This window comes from Syzygium oleosum, unplaced genomic scaffold (genome assembly GCF_021117445.2).
Source record: "Syzygium oleosum isolate NSW1041296 unplaced genomic scaffold, Sole_v2.1 Sole_v2.43, whole genome shotgun sequence".
NCBI lineage: Eukaryota > Viridiplantae > Streptophyta > Magnoliopsida > Myrtales > Myrtaceae > Syzygium > Syzygium oleosum.
This window is the reverse complement of record NW_026607527.1, coordinates 2,473,925-2,491,890: the sequence shown is the minus strand read 5'-3', so window position 1 is coordinate 2,491,890 and position 17,966 is coordinate 2,473,925. Positions and strand designations below refer to the sequence as shown.

General features: G+C 39.5%; 1 protein-coding gene across 1 annotated transcript; it reads right to left on the bottom strand.

The window, feature by feature from the left end:
• Window positions 1–644: 644 nt before the first annotated feature.
• Window positions 645–1,395, bottom strand: LOC115692855 (rapid alkalinization factor-like). Its single transcript, XM_030619817.2, has one exon. The coding sequence runs from the start codon at window positions 1,343–1,345 to the stop codon at window positions 941–943; it is 405 nt and encodes a 134-aa protein (XP_030475677.1). The 5' UTR covers window positions 1,346–1,395; the 3' UTR covers window positions 645–940.
• Window positions 1,396–17,966: the final 16,571 nt, after the last annotated feature.

Sequence of the window (17,966 nt, the reverse complement as noted above, 5' to 3'; positions counted from 1 at the left end):
TTCTCATCCACTGCACTTCCTTTATTGCATCGGAGGATCGGATTGTATCCACAGGTGAACTTTCACAACTTTCAATATTAAAATTTAGTTTTTTTTTTTCCCAAAAAAAGTTTCAGATCTCAAAATAATTTTCTCTTTTCAGGAACATTCACACAATTTCTCCATACCATGTATTTTTTGGCAGTAATTTCTTTTTCATTACATAATAATTCAAATATTTCGTAATTAAAACATCTTGTTTAATCTTTCAAATGTCAATTTCTTACGAATTACTAGTGAAAGAAAAATCCGCTCTCGGCGAAGCCCGAGAACGTCTAACCAAATTATCCTCCGGCTTTAACGAAGTATAATATTTTCTCTCTCTCCTTGGCTTGGCTTCGGGTTTTCTTCTCTCTTTTTTTTGTCGATAATTGAGCAGCATTTTTTACTGCATTTTAACAATTCATTTACTCTTCCTATTATATCAACAATATATCGAGATGTAAATTTAATTAGTCGACGTCCCCCGAAACAGAGCAATTCTGTGATAATGTATATTTCGTCGTACCTTCTATATAAGGTATCGTAACCCACAAAATTTAAAAAAGTTCACGAAAAATATACGAAATTTCCTCTCATTTCCATCAATCAATCACTACGTCCCACAAAAAAAAATACATAAATTTATTAATGTGCACGCGCTCCATTTTACACCAGAACCAAAAAAAAAATATATTGTATATATAGAAAAGACCTTGCGCCAAAGATGAAAACCCAATAATACCCTCCTACGTATAAATACGCCCCCCTTATTTCGAATAATAATTCGCAAAAACCCACATTAAATTTAAATTTCCTACTTAAAAACTTACATAAAAGAGGAAATAAATATATTCAGAATTTTTCGAAAGCGAAAATAAAAAAAGTCAAACCCTCGTTAACCTTTCCACCGTCCTTCACTTCAGCCCCGGCAGCCGGTGATCCTGCTGCACGCGCGCGAGTAGGGGTTGGCCGGAGCTCCGGGTCGGCAGTTGTAGTACGACGCGCCGCGCCTGGAGCAGGGGACGGCGTTCCGCCTCAGCGCGCCGTAGCTGATGTAGCGGCGCGCCGCCAGGATGCGCCGGTTCGTCTCCGAGTCCATCGCCAGCTCCTCCTCCTCCCCCCACCCCCACTCCCCGCCGCCGACGAGGCACTCGGCGAACGAGCCCCCGCACTCGCCGGCGGAGTACGGCATGACGGCGGCCGCGAAGTCGAGGGGCGAGGAGGCCGACGCGCGGGCGGACAGGGCCAGGCAGGCGGCGGCGGCGACGGCAACGAGGAGGCCGCGGAGAAGGTGGCCGGAGCAGCCGGCGGCCGTCTTGGTCATGGTGTTTATGTGGGTTGCAGAAGGAGGAGGAATGGGAGGAGGAAGAGAGGAAAGTGAGAGAGGCAGAGGGGGGACGACTGTGGAATTTAAATAAAGGTGACAGGTGGTGGACAGGTGTGCCCCTGGGTTGAGGGCTTATTTACAGGTGTGCCACGCTTTGACTTTATGTGATCCTTTTTTCCTTTTCCTTTTTCCTTTTTCTTTTCTTTTTCTCTACCATCTCATTTGAAAAGGATTGACGTTCGAATTACGCGATTATTTCAGAAATTAATAAAAAATAATAATGGAGATCCCTTGTCTTCGTGGCCCTGTTGAACGTATTTGACATAGAATGGTTTAATTTTCAAAATATGGATTTTGCATAATACCAAAAATATTAGTGCATAAAAAATCGTAGAATTTCATTAGTTAATTACTTAACAAGTGATCGGTGAACATTTATTGCCTTAGAGCACTCAACGTATTGAATCGATTGTGATAGTAGTAGTCATGGATTATGTGTCATGGAAACAATAAGATACACAATGTTATAACGGGAGCAAGTATATGGTATGATTGTGGCTATGTCGAGCTAAGCTATAGCTATGCTATAAAGGATTTTGATTTGTGCATGTGGTACTATCTGTTAGAAAGCCGAGGTATTTAGATGATTGGTGAGATAGCTTTCTAAAAGTTATTGTAAGCTATTGCAGTTATTGAGTATTGCAACTATGAGAAATTTGTAAAATGCCTCATGAGAGTTGCAACATCTCTAATCACGGCTGCAACAATCCTTTTCGCATAAGTTATTTATGAGAAACATTGCGTCAATCGGGCTTTCAACACACACACACACACACACACATATATATATATATATATATAAACCTATTTCAAGTTCTTGTTTTGATTTTCTTTTTCTGGGGCGACAACTATGCTTTGTTTTGATTTCATGTACATGGAAATGAAGTATCTATATGAAATAAGAATCAAAAGACCAGATAGATCCCACATCAATTGAATCACGTAAATTAAGATTGATTAAGAGGCAGGCCGATGATGATTGCGTTTTGGCTATGATAGTTACGCAATTCACTTTCGTCTCTAAAACTTCAAAAATAAAGACATCCTTTAATTCTTTGTTAAAGATAAATTCATTTGTGATGACTTTCTCCTAAACTTTTGCTTTTAACCTCTTCTTCTTCTTTTTTTATTATAAATATATCACTTTAGTTGTTAGTAAAGCATAGACTATGAATTTGGCAAAAAAACCAACCAAAGGATAACAAAAAATTGGGAGAGAGGATTCTTTTAGAAATAATTTTGGGCTTTTTGTGATATATACGGAAAGAAGCGGCAATCATCTCTTTAAAAGTTGTATATTTGTAGAGGCCATGTATATTTATTTTTTCTGATTTATTAGTATTTCTAGATGCTATGTTAGCTGCACCCTTTTTAAGTTTGCAATACGATATTTATATAGAAAATTTCTCCACTTTTTTGCAGTAACAGTAACAAAAGGTACTCATCATTGTCGGCGGGTGGCGATTGTCCCGACACAAAGTATTAAAATTCAAATAAGTATCGAAATCTATAAATATTTTCCTAAAAATTCTCCACCGTATCACTTGATATAATTAGTCAATAAAAAATATTTTCATTATCAACAATAATTTACACCCGAACATTTTCGCAGGCGATTAATATAATTTTCCATATGTTCATTTTCGTGAGCGATGCGAGCAACCATTTCCAAAAAAAATGTTTTTCAAATCATTCGTTTAGAGCCTTACTCTGTAAACATGCGCCGGGTTGCACACACGGTTTGATCTTAACAGTGCGGCGAGCCCGGCTTTTTGGTCGGTGAGAACGAAATTTACGCCTCGGGACCGAAAGAAAAGAAGAAAGAATAATGCAAAAAGGGTGTGAACAGCATGGAGGAGGAGGAGGAGGAGGAGGAGGAGGAGGCCAGGCATTAGACAGCCAATGTGCGAAATGGACCACCACCACCACCACCACCACCTTGAAAGGGAGATCTGCAATTTACACTGAAGAAACCCCCCCGACACCGACGAGCGAAGCAGACAAGCGCCTTTTGATTCAGATCGAAAAGAGGCCCCCCAAGTGGCGAAAGCAGGCCACCTGATAGAGACAACCCGCGTTTTATTACATGGCCAGCTTCGGATTTTTTCTGTGGAACTTATTAGACAGTGACGGGCTCGTCTGCTCGCGTGACAGATGTCCTAAATCTTGCGTACGAAATAGCATCGAGGTCGTTAATTTTTCCACCGGTTCAAATCAAATCTTAAGCCTTTGCTCAGGAAGCGCAATCGGATCATCTCGATGAACTGTGCCCACGCATCGCTCGAAATGCGCGCACGGCGTGGCATCCTTAAACTGCGCTTTTTCGATTTGATTTGTATTTCTCGATAGCAGTCGAGGGCTTAATTGAACCGATTGAGATGTTCGAGATTCAAATTGCTCATGAGCAAGAATTATGGATTTGAGCCTCGAGCTTGAACTAGTTTAACGTTGGAGTTATGAACCTCTGAAAAGTAAAGCTCCCGGGTTTCTAACTTTAAAAAGAAGAAGCTTGGTTGGATCAGTTGAGGATCTAGATATAACATAATCAATAGTAAGACGATATTCATGCAACTGTAAACGAAATGTGTGTGAAATATTTTGGGATAATGACACAAATAGTGCATGAATTTTGGCTCAATGTGTAATGTGGTACTTAAACTTTTAATTTATTCAATGTAATCCCCGAACTTTGGCTCAATGTGCAATGTGGTCCCTAAACTTTTAATTTATTCAATATAATTCATGAACTTTTCAGTTATGTTCATTCTAGTCCTTGAATTATATGAAAATATTTAATATCGTCATTCCATTAATTCAAGTTTAGAAACAATATTGAACATTTTCATATATTACAAGGATTAAATTGAACGTGTACCAAAATTCTATGGACCACATTAAACAATTTAAAAATTCAGGGACGACTTGCACATTAAGTTAAAGTTCATGAACCACATTGAACAAATTAAAAATTCATTAAATCATACTGCATATTCAGCTAAAGTTCAATGACCATTAGTGTCATTTTCCCAATAACCTTTTTTTTTACTTTTTACAATTTACTTAAGTTAAATATTGTGACGGAAGCACTTTTGACTTGTTTTGTTAATTAGTAATAGCCGCAACTTTCACAACATACCTCTTTTGACACATGGATTCACATATAATCTCTTTGTAAGTTTTTAAAATCTGAAGAATATTTTGAATTCTGACGGAAAATAAAAAAGTTGGTTAGGGATTTTTAGAAGTAATTTTTTGCGTTTATTGAAACATCGTGCATAGGGCTTTTGGCGCTTAAGACTTTAGATTCATTATACATTAGGAAAATTAATAAACCTCTATATCGATGAGTGCCATGTCTATGCTTGTCGTCTCATTATTCTTTTGAAGTTAAACAAGTTCTAAAGCGCGGAAATTATAATTTCATGCTTAGTTTATTTCGCGAAAAAATTTGAAATGTTTGGAATATGTCCTCGAAGAAGTTATTTTGCCAAAAAATGACAATATTTGCCAAGGTGTGACTGAAATCTGAATTTGAACCGGAAATTATTTTTCGCCTTTTGCAAAGGAAAACATGCTTTTATGTTCATAAAAAAGATGTACACTATTCATGTGATATAAGGGCTACACATGCTATATTATCAAATTTTAAACACATGTATAGATTGTCAACAATTTATTTTTTTCCCTTTTATTTATCAGCATTTCCGTTTCCATATAGTTGAAATAAACACCCCAATAGAAAAATTAAAATCATCACGTCATATTTTCAAAAAATCACCCTGACCAGCACCATTGCTTTTGGACCAGGCCACGAGTCGCTGGTTACTGCTGTTGAATTTTCCATTGATTTCAATTAGTTGATAGCAATTGATAACCAATCTCTCACTACCTTCCATCTCTCACTATCTTCCAATATCTCTCCCTCTCTCCGCTTGCACTGCGCTACGCTTAGTAATAAAGGTTGTCGCCGAGACCTCAAAACCTCAGTCCTAGGTCAATATGAGGTCGACCGCCTCAAACAGCCTCGCTTCGAGCAATCATGGCAATATGCGCTTAGAGCTTAAAGTAACGAGGAGTGATAGTTGAGAGAGAGAGAGAGAGAGAGAGAGAGAGAGAGAGAGAGAGAGAGAGAGAGAGAGAGAGAGAGAGAGAGAGAGAGAGAGAGAGAGAGAGAGAGAGAGAGAGAGAGAGAACCGTGTTTCAGGGAAAAAATGTGAGCTGGGTGGAGGCAAGTAATGGGTGACGTATGACGGCAACATTGTGCGAAAGCCAGCAATGGCGGTGTCGTGCGATTGAAAGGCGAGTCTGAGCAGGTTGAGGGATAGAGAAAAGGGGCTACATGGGTACTTTCGCCACCTAATTTTCGAGGGTGTGTATGGAGACAATTTGGGAGTGGAATTAGCGTGATATGTTGAACATATCATCAAATTGGAGTCATCTTAGTCTCTTAACGTGTGTTTTAAACTGTTGTTTCGGTGGGGGCCTTTTGCCACTAGATGTCGGGCACCGAGTTTCCAATCCGGGTATCCTACATGGGAATTTACAATGAAGTGATTGATGACCTACTTGCCGTGGAGAACCAGGAATTGCAGATGCATAAAAGCTTAGATATGTGGACCAATTTCAGTGTTGGATTGGCCTAGATAAGTTCTTCGAGAATATTGAATGGTCACCCTTTTTCCCAGTTCTCTTGTTTTGTAGAGAGGCATTTTCGTCGCAGGCCTTAAAGAGGAAATTGTGAACGATTAGAATCAAGTGCTTTTAAGCTCATAGGCTAAGGCGAAGGTTTGTCTGAAAACACTAAAAAAATCGAGCCTCTCTATTTATTTCAGATTTCACGCGTATAGAAAAAGAGCATAGTTTCTTATAATCAATATATGGACACTTCGGCGAAACCAACATGAACGTTCGGAGTGGTGGATCTCACACGATATTTAGAATGGTATTTCCAACTAATCAAAATAAAGCTTTTGCTGGCCATTTTCACTTTGCTTGGATTTATTCATCCTGCTAGGACCGAAAGCTGTGCATGTCAGGTCATCGGAAGCATAGGGAAAGACACAAATATGAGTTGCGAGAACTCAACCACTGATACTATGCATTACTTTCCATAGTGAAGTTAAGTGTGTTTGTTTAAGGGAAAATGTTTTTTGGAAATCTATTTTTCGGACTTTTATTCATTTGGTTCGCCGAAAATGATAAATCAACTGAAAACACTTTCCGATCAAGGAAAATATTCATGTATAAAAATAGGAAAGTGAATTTTCTAATCTAAGAAGGTGAAAACATTTTTCGGAATTTCTCATCTTGAATTTGTTAATATTCTTCTTTTCTTTTCCTTCGTTTTTTTTTCTTTCTTTTTCTTTTTCCTTCCTCTTCCTAGCCTCTGCCACAAGCTCGGACCAGCAAGGCCGAGCTCACCAGCCTATGCCCTGGACCATCAAGCCAAGCTCGAACCCCTTGTGCCCGTACCCAAGGCTCCGACACCCGAACTCGGGTCCACAAAAGCCATGCTTGGTCCCAGATGGTCAAGCTCTAGTCGAGTTTACAAAAACCGTGCGTGTGTCCTTGATTATTAATGAAATTATTCTCATAAAATATTTTTTTTATTATTTTAAATCTTTTCTTCTCTTTTCTTTTTTTTCTTTTCTTTTCTCTTTTCTTTCTTTTCCTTCATCCTTCTTCCTTTGCCGGCCGCATGCCTCGGAAGCCTGGCGATTGGCCAAGACGTAGGTTAAGCTCGAGGCTCGATCTATCCAGGTGAGTCTGAGCTCGGCCGAGCTTCGTCAAGGCCAGCAAGCTCAAGCTCGCGTGAGGTCGAGGACTAGGCGACCGAGGTGGACGGGGTCGACGCAGAGGGAGACGAGGTCGTCGGAGATGGCTACGATGGTGGTGGTGGTGGTAGAGAGGAGGAAGGAGCAGCGGGTGAGGTGGAGAGGCGGATGGGAGGAAGAAGAAGGAAAAAGAAAAAAAAAAGAAAAAATATTTTAAATATTAAAAAATATATTTTTTTTTGATAATTTTTACCATCAGATTTTCCTCACCAAACAGCTGAAAATCTTTTTCAAGTCTTTTTCAGGTTTTACCCAAACACCGAAAAATGACTTCCCAAAAATGGCATATTTTACGTGAAACAAACGCACCTCGCAAAAAACTCAATCATAAAGGAAGATGATTTCCCATAAAGCATTTTCCAGGAATATGGCTAGTTTTCCTTTGTTTGGCGATACACGATCGAATCTTTTTCTAAGGTTTCGATTTCATTGGAAAATGATTTCAATCTCATGACTATATTTCAGGCAATAAAAAATTCGAATTTTTAAATAATTTTTATTTTTATTATTTTAAAAAAATTCTAATTTTTAAATTTTCTTTTCTTTCCTTTTCTTTTTCCTCTTCTTCCGCCGTGACCGGCTGGTGACAACCACAGGCAAGGTATAGGCTTGCCCGGCAATTGCCACAAGAGAGCTCGACCTTGCTAGCCTCGGCGGAGCTCGGGCATGCCTGGATTGGTCAAGCCTCGAGCTCACTGAGCTGCCGACTGCCGCCAAGGCATGCGGCCGGCGAAGGAATAAGGAGGAAGGAAAAAAAAAAGAAAAGAGAAAAGGAAAAAGGAAAAAGAAAGAAGAAAGAAGAAATAATGAAAATTTGATTTTTAAAAATAAAAAATAATTAAAATTTTGATTTTAAAAAAAATATTTTTATAAGAACAATTCCATTAACTAAGGATCCGAGCCTGAGCGTTGAAGACCCGCGCACGGTCTTTGTGGACTAGCGCTTAAGGGCTGGGACTACAACTCGAGCGCCAGGGACCAAGCACGCCATTTATGGACCTGAGTTAGGGTTTTGGAGCATCGGGTGCTAGCACCAGTCACCAAGGGTTTAGGCTCGGCCTTGATCATCCCTAGTGTGGGCGTCGGAGGTCTAGGCTTGAGCACCGTGGTCTCGGGCCTAGCCTTGATGGACCCGGGCCCAGCCGCTAGAGATCTGGTCCTGAATGTCAAGACTTGGGAACCAACGATGGGGTTTATGTGCCCAAGCATAGAGTTTCGAGTCCAAGTGCCAATAGCTAGTTATATTTTAGAAAACATTTTCCGGTTCTTTCAAAGAGAAAATCATTTTCCTGAATTTAATCTTTGATAAGAAAATATTTTTCATTGATTAGGAAAATATTTTCCGTTGACCCGGGAACCAACATTGGGGTTATCGTGCCCAAGCATAGAGTTTCGAGTCTAAGTGCCGATAGCTAGTCTTATTTCGGAAAACGTTTTCCGATTCTTTCAAAGAGGAAATCATTTTCCAGAATTTAATCTTTGATAAGAAAACCTTTTCCATTAATTAGGAAAATATTTTCCATAGATTCATTTTCCTAAGAAAATCAAATGCAGAAAAATGAAAAAAGTGTTTTCCCGAAAAATATTTTCTTCTAAACAAAGTAACCGATGTAACTATTTAGAAATTATTCAATCACCATTGCTATTGGCTATTTTGTTTGGGATCTAGAACTTGGTAGCTAGCTCTGAGTGTATTGCAAAATTTGGAATGGGCGGAGTACGCCTAGAGGAAGGGAAACACTAAGAAAGTTTTGCTCCAATCGGATGAAAAGCGTGAGGTTAAAGCTTTCAAATAGCGTGACCTGGAAATATTTTGAAAAACGATATTTATATTTATGGAAAGTCCGTGACCCGATTGTATCAAAAAAGATGGTTCGACATTTAAAAACAAAATGTCCAGATTGCGATTTTTTGAAATTATTGACCGAACGGACCGCCATGGTAGATTTCTTTTAGATTAAATTGCCAAGAATTGAATTGTACATTGTTTTATTTCTGTTGTATAACGATGTTTCCTTGACGTTATCGAATTGCAACTGTATTATTTTATGGCCTTGGAATATATGCGACTGATACTTCCCTCTTCCTTGTCGAGGATCTCCTCCGCTAGCGAGAAGCCTCTGGATGGTTCGTCAAGTGAACATTCTTCACATGGTGATACATGTCAGGACCTCAGTGCTGCAGCTAGTAAATGAGCTATCTTTCAAAATGGAAGACAATGGCTGTGCTCCAAATGTCGTTCACATTCAGCACATCAATGCATACTTTTTGCCAAAATCATGAGGCGTTGAAGGTGATCGAGCTGCTTAAGAAAATGGCAGGAAAAAATATGGTACCAGATGCAACCACAGCATCTATAGTATTTGACTTGCTTTCAAAGGATAAAAGCCATCACGAGTATCTGACTTTACTTCCGGAATTTCCTTCATGAAAGTCTGTGGGAGAAGACACAGTGCGGTCATTGGCATGCTATTTGCAGAAGGACTGCGGCGGACAAGGCCGGCATCATCCTGCGGTTGCGAGTTTTGGGGGATGGTCAAGTCAAATTGTCTGTTGGACTCAGCTTGCTTTGGCATTGTGGTTTTTTCATAGGTGATTTAGTGATTACAATTGATACGGGTTTTCGATACGATTGAATGCATGTGAAGAAGCATGTGGCACATCCCTTGGCATGCCCCGTCCATATATAATTGCTTCATGTTTGGCCACTTGACAAGTCTTATGCCTTTTGCCTTTATACAAGAGCAGACAGGATCGATTGTGCCGTCCAGTTACATAGCTGTTGGAATGCCTGTGCAGGAGACTCAATCTCTAAGTAGTCTAGGAGCTCTGCAATGCCGGGGACGGGGCATCATGTGATGCATTTGGGGGACAGAAAGGGCGTACCGAAATATTTTCGGAGTTCCTAGCGGGAAGCTGTTGTTTCCAGAAGGTAAGAGAATAGTCGCAAGGTTCTGCGGGATCGAAAGATTACTCTATAACAGCTCCTCGCTCATACAGACTAACGAAGAGTGTTATCATGAGAAACAAACTCAAAGCGTCAGAATTATAAGGCAACTTTAGTCAAGAACATTGCCTTTTTCCTTGACATAACATTCATCTGAGCTGGAGGGCAAAACCGGTTCTACCAACCTACTCCCGGGAACAAAAAAATAGAATAACAGGGAAACAAAATGGTTATCATTTGCGCTCTTAGATTACAGCCATGATAGGACGGCTCAGTTTTGCAAATTGTCTTTTAAACCCCCTTTTTTTTTTTTTTTATCTTTTCCATTAGGGTCCACTTTAACGTTCCTATTATCATCCTTCGAGTTCGATGCAAGAGCAAAATTAAGCAAAAATTTCAATTTCCCTTTTTTTTTAATCAAATTGTGCAATCTTTGTTGAGTAAAGTCATGGAGGAGTTTGACCGTCATTTAGCAAGTCAAAACAAACAGGTGAGTGGTAATTATTTTGGGAAAATTATGGAAAAGAGTCTCAAAATTTATTATATTGATGTTAATTCAATTCTAAATTTTTTAATTTTGCTAATTAAATCCTAAACTTTTTGACGATTTGCCAATATAATACTTCCGACCAATTTTAGTCCAAAGTTGCTTACGTGGACGCCAACCATACTAAGTAGGACGGTCGGTGCTGATGTGAACAATTTATTTAAACTTTATAAAAATTTTCTTGCTTTTCCTTTTCTTTCACTAGGTCCGGCGAGGGTCGCCGACTGACCCTCGCCGACCATTGGGCGAGGGTCGTGAAGCCCTCACTAGTCATGGACCTTGACCCTCACCAGACTTAATATAAAAATAGGAGAAGAAAAAAAGAAAAAGAAAAGAGAAAAAAAGTCACAAAGAACCCAAATTATACCCACTGTGACGTATTTATTCTAAACCTTCTTTGTGGCATGGAAACCCCAAACTATGCCCACTGTGACACATTTACTCCAAAAAAATTTCTTGCAACATAAAAAACCTCAAACTTGTACCAATATGACTCATTTACCCTCCATTAAGATTCCGTCAGAAGTTTTTTTAGTTAAAACAAGGTCGTTTTTATTTCACTTAAGTTACGTGAGCGTTATGTCAACAACATTTGTTTTACGACGTCAATATAGGCAAATTTTAAACGGTCCTCATTGACGGAACTTTGACGGAGAGTAAATGAGTCACACAGGTAAAATTTTGGGATTTCTGGTGTCACAGAAAAAAGTTTGTGGTAAATGTGTCACAGTTGACATAATTTGAGATTTTTGGAAAAGAAAATAAAAAATATAGAAATTGCCAACGTCAGCATCGACTGTGCCATGTAAGATGACTGGTGTCCACGTCAGCAATTTCCTGCTAAAATTGATCGAAAGAACTATATTGGCAAATCATCAAAAGGTTTAAGACTCAATTGGCGAACTGAAATGTTTATTACTGAATTGGCACTCTAGAACTTTTTTTTTTTTTATATAATTTTGTCCATTAGTTCTCTGCAATGTACTACATCTACAAGCACAGATAATTGCTTCTTGATAGAGTTCTTTTCCATTTTTTTTAATGTGTTCCATCTAACTGGTAGAGTTACATAATGATAAACAGTACATATAAGAACGATTTTGCCTGCAAAAATGTCAATATAAGCAAGATAGATATCACTAAACTTTTTAATGTGAAAAAGAGCCCGATGAAAAAGCCAATTGATGTTGTTTTCTTTAGGGATAATGATACAAACAGTCTCTAAACTTTAGCCCAATATGCAATTTGGTCCATAAACTTTTAATTTGTTCAATGTAGTCCTAAATTTAGACTAATGTTCAATGTGGTCCCTCAATTTTTAATTTGTTCAATGTGATCCCTTAACTTTTGGTACATATTCAATTTAGTCCCTGAATTATATGAAAATGTTCAATATAGTCCCTATTCAATTTAGTTGCTGAACTATATGAAAATGCTGTGAACATTTTCATATAGTTCAGGGACTAAATTGAACAGGTACTAAAAATTCAGAGACCACATTAAACAAATTAAAAGTTCAGGGACTTGTGACATTCTCAAGTTTCGACCCTATTCTGGATGTAATGAAATGATTACATTCATCAATGCACTGTTAGTTAAATTTCGCTCTGGATTGATCACTTATGAGAGATTAACTATTAGGGAGAGGCAATTAAGAAATTAAGTACGCACAACCTGAGAACTCAACCATGGAATGATAATTCGACCATAAAGATTGATGAGGGATAATTTTGAGCCATTATAGACGATCAAGGAACGGTTATAGAATATTTTACCAATAGTATACAATCGGATTGCGGGTGATTCCGCATGACCATTATATGGATTGCAAACGACCCTAAACCAATCTCTATTGATCGTGTACTTCGGAACTAGCAATTGACCCTTCGCAATTACATGACAACCGAGATCATCCATGGCTCGAGAAAACTTAAACGTGGATTGATATCAAGTCAACCACGGGTCGAATAGGCGTAACTCCTAAAAGCCGTTCGTTAGTTTGAGATATACTAAAGTTGCGATTGATCGATTTTGACCATGAATTAGAATCCGAAATTGGGGATCGAACTTTCAAGGATTTCAAGACTAACCTATTATACGTCACCTCATTAATTCTCCGGTTTATCGGTTTGCTCGAAATGCTCGGAAATGGAGTTAACGAGCCGAGAATTGGAGCCCATGAAGAAGTGGGCCGAGCGAAGGCCTATTGGGCCTCACGCCCAATGTGCTTCGGCCCAATTGGGCCCAAGCAAGCCCAATGAGACTCATTAAGCCCACTTAGCCAATTTTCAAACCTATTAGCAATTCTAGCCCAATCTTTATCCTTTTGAACCCGAACTCGATTTATATGAGCCCGTACAAAATACTGATCCATATACGCGTATAGTATTTTATACTATACTTTGTGAAATTACCAAAATGTCCTTCTAGCATTTATTGATAAGTGATAAAGGGGAGATAATGCCTTAATGAGTGAAGACTTTGGGGGCAATTGCATGATGAGTGAAGATCTTGGGGAGTGGATAATATCTCCCAAACTCTCTCTCTCTCTCTCTCTCTCTCTCTCTCTCTCTCTCTCTCTCTCTCTCTCTCCCTCCCTCTCGGCCTCATCACTTCTGGCCATCACCGACACCGTCCACCATCGGCCAGCACCGCCACCAAGCTACCAGCCGCATGCCATGATCGCCCAAAGCCATGTGCTGTCTGTCTGGGCCGTTTTCGCCGCCTATCCACCTTCACCGAAGCCAAACCAGCCCTCACCAGTGCTGTTTTGCTGCTGTCCAGCCGTCCGTTGTCACCCCGTGTCGTTTCCGGACCGAGCCACGTGTAGCCCTCGCCGCCGCCGTCGCGCCCGTGTCGTCGGAATCGTTAACGGGTGAGTTATCGCCTTAATCCCTTGATTAGTACGTTAAACTTGATTAGGATGAGTTTAGATTAAGTTAATTATGCTTAGTGCTAATTAACAAGGGATTAGTTGATAAGCTATCGCGATAAATGATAAGCGGTAGTGATAAGTTATCGCGATAGGTGATAAGTGGACTCGATAAGTTATCGAGAAAATGCGATAAGCTATCGAGGTTTTAGTGATAAGCTATCGAAGTTTTAGTGATAAGCTATCACCAATTATGCGATTGGCTATCAAGGAAATGATGATAAGCTATCGTCGGAGGGATAATAAGCTATTGATTTTGAGTGATAAGTTATCACAATTAGGTGATAAGCTATCACTAATTGGTTGATAAGTTATCGCACTTAGGGCGATAAGTGCATTTTATATGATTGTTTTATACTTAATTTAAATGTTCAATCATGTCCGTTTCATGCTGTTTATTATCCGTCTTGCCCTAAATAATAATTGCCATGTGTGAAACCTTGTTATTTAATTTTTAAAAGGGTTTTCGTGAGCATATAAATAGTAAATCCCGAGGTGTCGGGTTTATATGTCAAGTTTTATAAGTTAAATAGGGCAAGGATGTTTGAAAAGGGAAGCATGCAAAGTTTGACGGTTTAATTATGTATATGTGATCACGTGTGAATTAATTACGTGTGATCACGTGTAAATACCCGGTTAAGCCGGAAGACCCCCGTACAAGGACGGGCGTGCCCTGAATGGCCGTAATGAAATACCCGGTTAAGCCAGAAGACCCCCGTGCAAGGACGAGCATGCCCTGAGTGGCCGTAATGATCGAGACATGTGAGTTTGTGAAAGTTGCTATGTGTTCGGATTATCTATATACCGATTGTACTGTTGTGGTATGTACTGAGTTATATCGTGCAGGGCGTGTATACTAAGGCAAGGTAAGAACGCTCGCGGTGATTCTATGGCTTGTTCGTTTATGCAGGATTGTATTGTCTGCTTGTGCATATGGTCATGGCAAAGCCGGGGTTGCTTTGCTATTGATTTGCCATCGTTGTATCGCTGCATGTTTTAGGTGCATCCGTGATGAGTTGACTTCCTAATCGAGGCTTAGATCGTTAACTTGCTGAGTATATCTCATTGTTGTTTGTTAACTGCTTTCAAACCCCCGACTATGAACCGTCCGCCCACTCATTTTGGGGTACCCATGGACATGGGCATAATTGTAACTGAGTATCCGGCAAGGCAGGATAGGACGTACTAGAAGCACGCGACCACTGTTTGGGTGGATAAAGGTTTGGTGATGTGGAAGCCACATGAGTTCATTACATGGTTCCTTAGGGACGGAGATGGGTTGTTCAGACCCATTAGGGGTTTTGATGGACCACCGAATGGAGGTGTAGGGGAAGAAGTATGGGACCCCATGGACTTAGACCCGCCGGACGGAACAGTGACGGATCCGAAGTCCGATCCGGACGAAGAGGAATCTGATCCAGAGACGCCTCCTGGATATCACCGGGTTTGATGATGGGTTTGGATATCCCATCTTTTTTATCGCTCCCTTTTGATAGTGAAGCTAGGTTCACCCGACCACCAAATCCCTTTTTGTTTATGTGTGGTCTTTTAGAAAGTGGCCTTGTGATAGGTTTGTATATTGTATCTTCCTAAGGTTAACGATGTGTTTATAAAATGGCTTCATTGGTTTTCTTCTCAAAGTGTTTTCCTTACTATCCCGTTTTATTAATTGTTGTTGGGATTTTCAAGTTCGTTTCCGCATGCTTTTCATCGTAAGCTAGAACGATTGGATTGGCGACACGTCCTGGGACGTTGCCATTACATGACCATAGATGGGATGTTAGCACGCTCGAGGTTTGGGGCGTGATAGGACCACATTGAACATTAGGCTAAAGTTTAGGGATTATATTGAATAAATTAAAAGTTCAAGGCCCAAATTACATATTGAGCTAAAGTTCATGGACTGTTTGAGTCATTTTCCTTTTTTTTATTCACTCATTGTTGGAGACGCCGTTTATAGCAAGTTGTTTTCTGGTTTCCTAATTTGTTTGCTCTGTTCACGTTGGTAAATTAATGTGGAACCACTCACTTTTTAAACTTCCAGCTAGTTCTAACTTCTAAGCGTGCTGCAAAAACTGGAGTTGATGGAGTAAATCTAAAGGAAGGAAACCACTTGGAAAGTTTAGCTCCAATTGGATGAAATGATGTGAGGTTTATAGCTTTCAAATCATATATTGGAAAGATTTTGGAAAACAATGATTATATATATTTTTTTATTCAAATTGGCCAAACTTTGATCGGACATAACCTCTCTGTACAACGTCTCATTAACTCGATTTTTTGTATCAATGGAATGCCCCTGACCCGATTGTTCTAAAATTGCAATTTGATTCTTAAAAAAAGTTGGATTGCGAATTTCTATAAATCGGATTGAACGGACAACCATGATAGATTCTTTTAGAATTAAATTGCCAAGAATTAAATTGTACATCGTTTTATATCCATTTTATAACGTTGCTGTCTTGATGTTATCAAATATTATTCTTTGTGGCCGACAATTGGAATTTAAACACAATCAACATAAAAGCATATGTTGATAAAAAGCAATTGATAAAAGCAATTAGTTGCGCGAAAGTTGTTGGAATTTAAACTGTTTTGATTGATGAGATGTTCATTATACACATGTCACAATATCATTAGGGGTTAATATTACTATACCAAAAATCTAGAAATGGCACGCCCGAAAAAATCCTTAACCGTTTGGATCGTGTCACGTATATCCTAAATTAATTTTCGTATCACAAAAAATTTCAAATCAAAACATTCATGCTCCATTTACCCCAAACGATTCATGTCACAAAAAATTTACCATGACTTCCGGTTTGAGGCTTATTGGCTAGATGACCCAGAATGTAGAGACATTGTGGAGGAGGCATGGCATGACCAGGCAAACGATAATGCAGATTTTGTGAGTAAGTCCAGAAAAGTGGTTGAAGCCTTGACTAGGTGGAGTAGGAGGAGATTCTCAAATGCACATAAACAAATACAATGCTTGATGAGGAGATTAACGAACCTGATAAACAGTACGGATGGGGGAAGGGAAAAAGTGGCCATTCAACAAATCAAAGAGCAAATTGAGAGACTATGGAGGCAAGAAGAGATGTATTGGAGTATGAGGTCCCGAATTAGCTGGTTAAGTGGGGAGATAGAAATACCAAATACTTCCACGCCACCACGATTCAAAGAAGACAAAGAAACAGAATCTCTATGCTGAAAATGGGGGAGAATAGATGGAGCAGGGATCCTTCAGAGCTCAAGTCACATATCCAATCATTTTATCAGGATTTATATGAGTCAATAGGACACAGAAATTTCCAACCAGTAATTGATTAATGCCCATATACTCCAAAAGAGGGGATGAACGAGGCCTTAATGAGAAAAGTGTCGTTTGAAGAGGTGAAAAAAGCTGTGTTCCAAATGGGTGCAACCAAGGCCCCCGGTCCGGATGGATTGAATGGCCAATTCTATCAGCATAACTGGGAGAGTATACAGCATGATGTCTACTGTTTGGTGGATAATTTCTTCACCTTAGGTGTGCTCAACCCCACCCTAAATCATACTTCTATAACCCTTATTCCTAAGGTGGCGAACCCCGAGTGCATTAATCAATATAGGCCAATCAGCTTATGTAATTTCAGTTACAAAATCATTTCTAAAGTCATGGCCAACCGTCTAAAACCTTGGCCTTCTAAACTTATTTCCACTAAACAAAGTGCATTCGTGAGTGGAAGGCAGATTCAAGACAACATATTAGTAGTTCAGGAAGTACTCCACCAATTGCGTACTAGGAAAAGGGAAAGAAAGTTCCAAGCAATACTCAAGCTGGACATGCAGAAAGCTTATGATAGAGTTGAGTGGGATTTCCTGTGTGCTAGTATGCTGAAAATGGGCTTCAGTAACAGATGGGTTCAGTTAATCAGGGAATGCATATCTATGGTCTCTTTTAGCGTCCGAGTTAATGGGGAATCCCTACAGGACTTCCAACCGTCCCGGGGCATAAGGCAAGGGGATCTACTATCGCCGTACTTGTTTATTATTCTGGCCAATGCCTTATCGTCTCTAATGAACAAAGCAATTGAGGAGGGTACCATCAGAGGTATAAAGCTGAATAGATGGTGTCCCACATTATCACATCTATTATTTGCGGACGACGCAATTTTTTTCTTGAATGGAACAGTCTGCGAATGTCAGAATTTGGCAAGTATTTTGAACCAATATTGCTATGCTTCGGACTAGGCTATCAAATTAAACAAGTCAGGTATCTTCTTTAGCAATGGATGCCCTGAGTTACTGAAGAG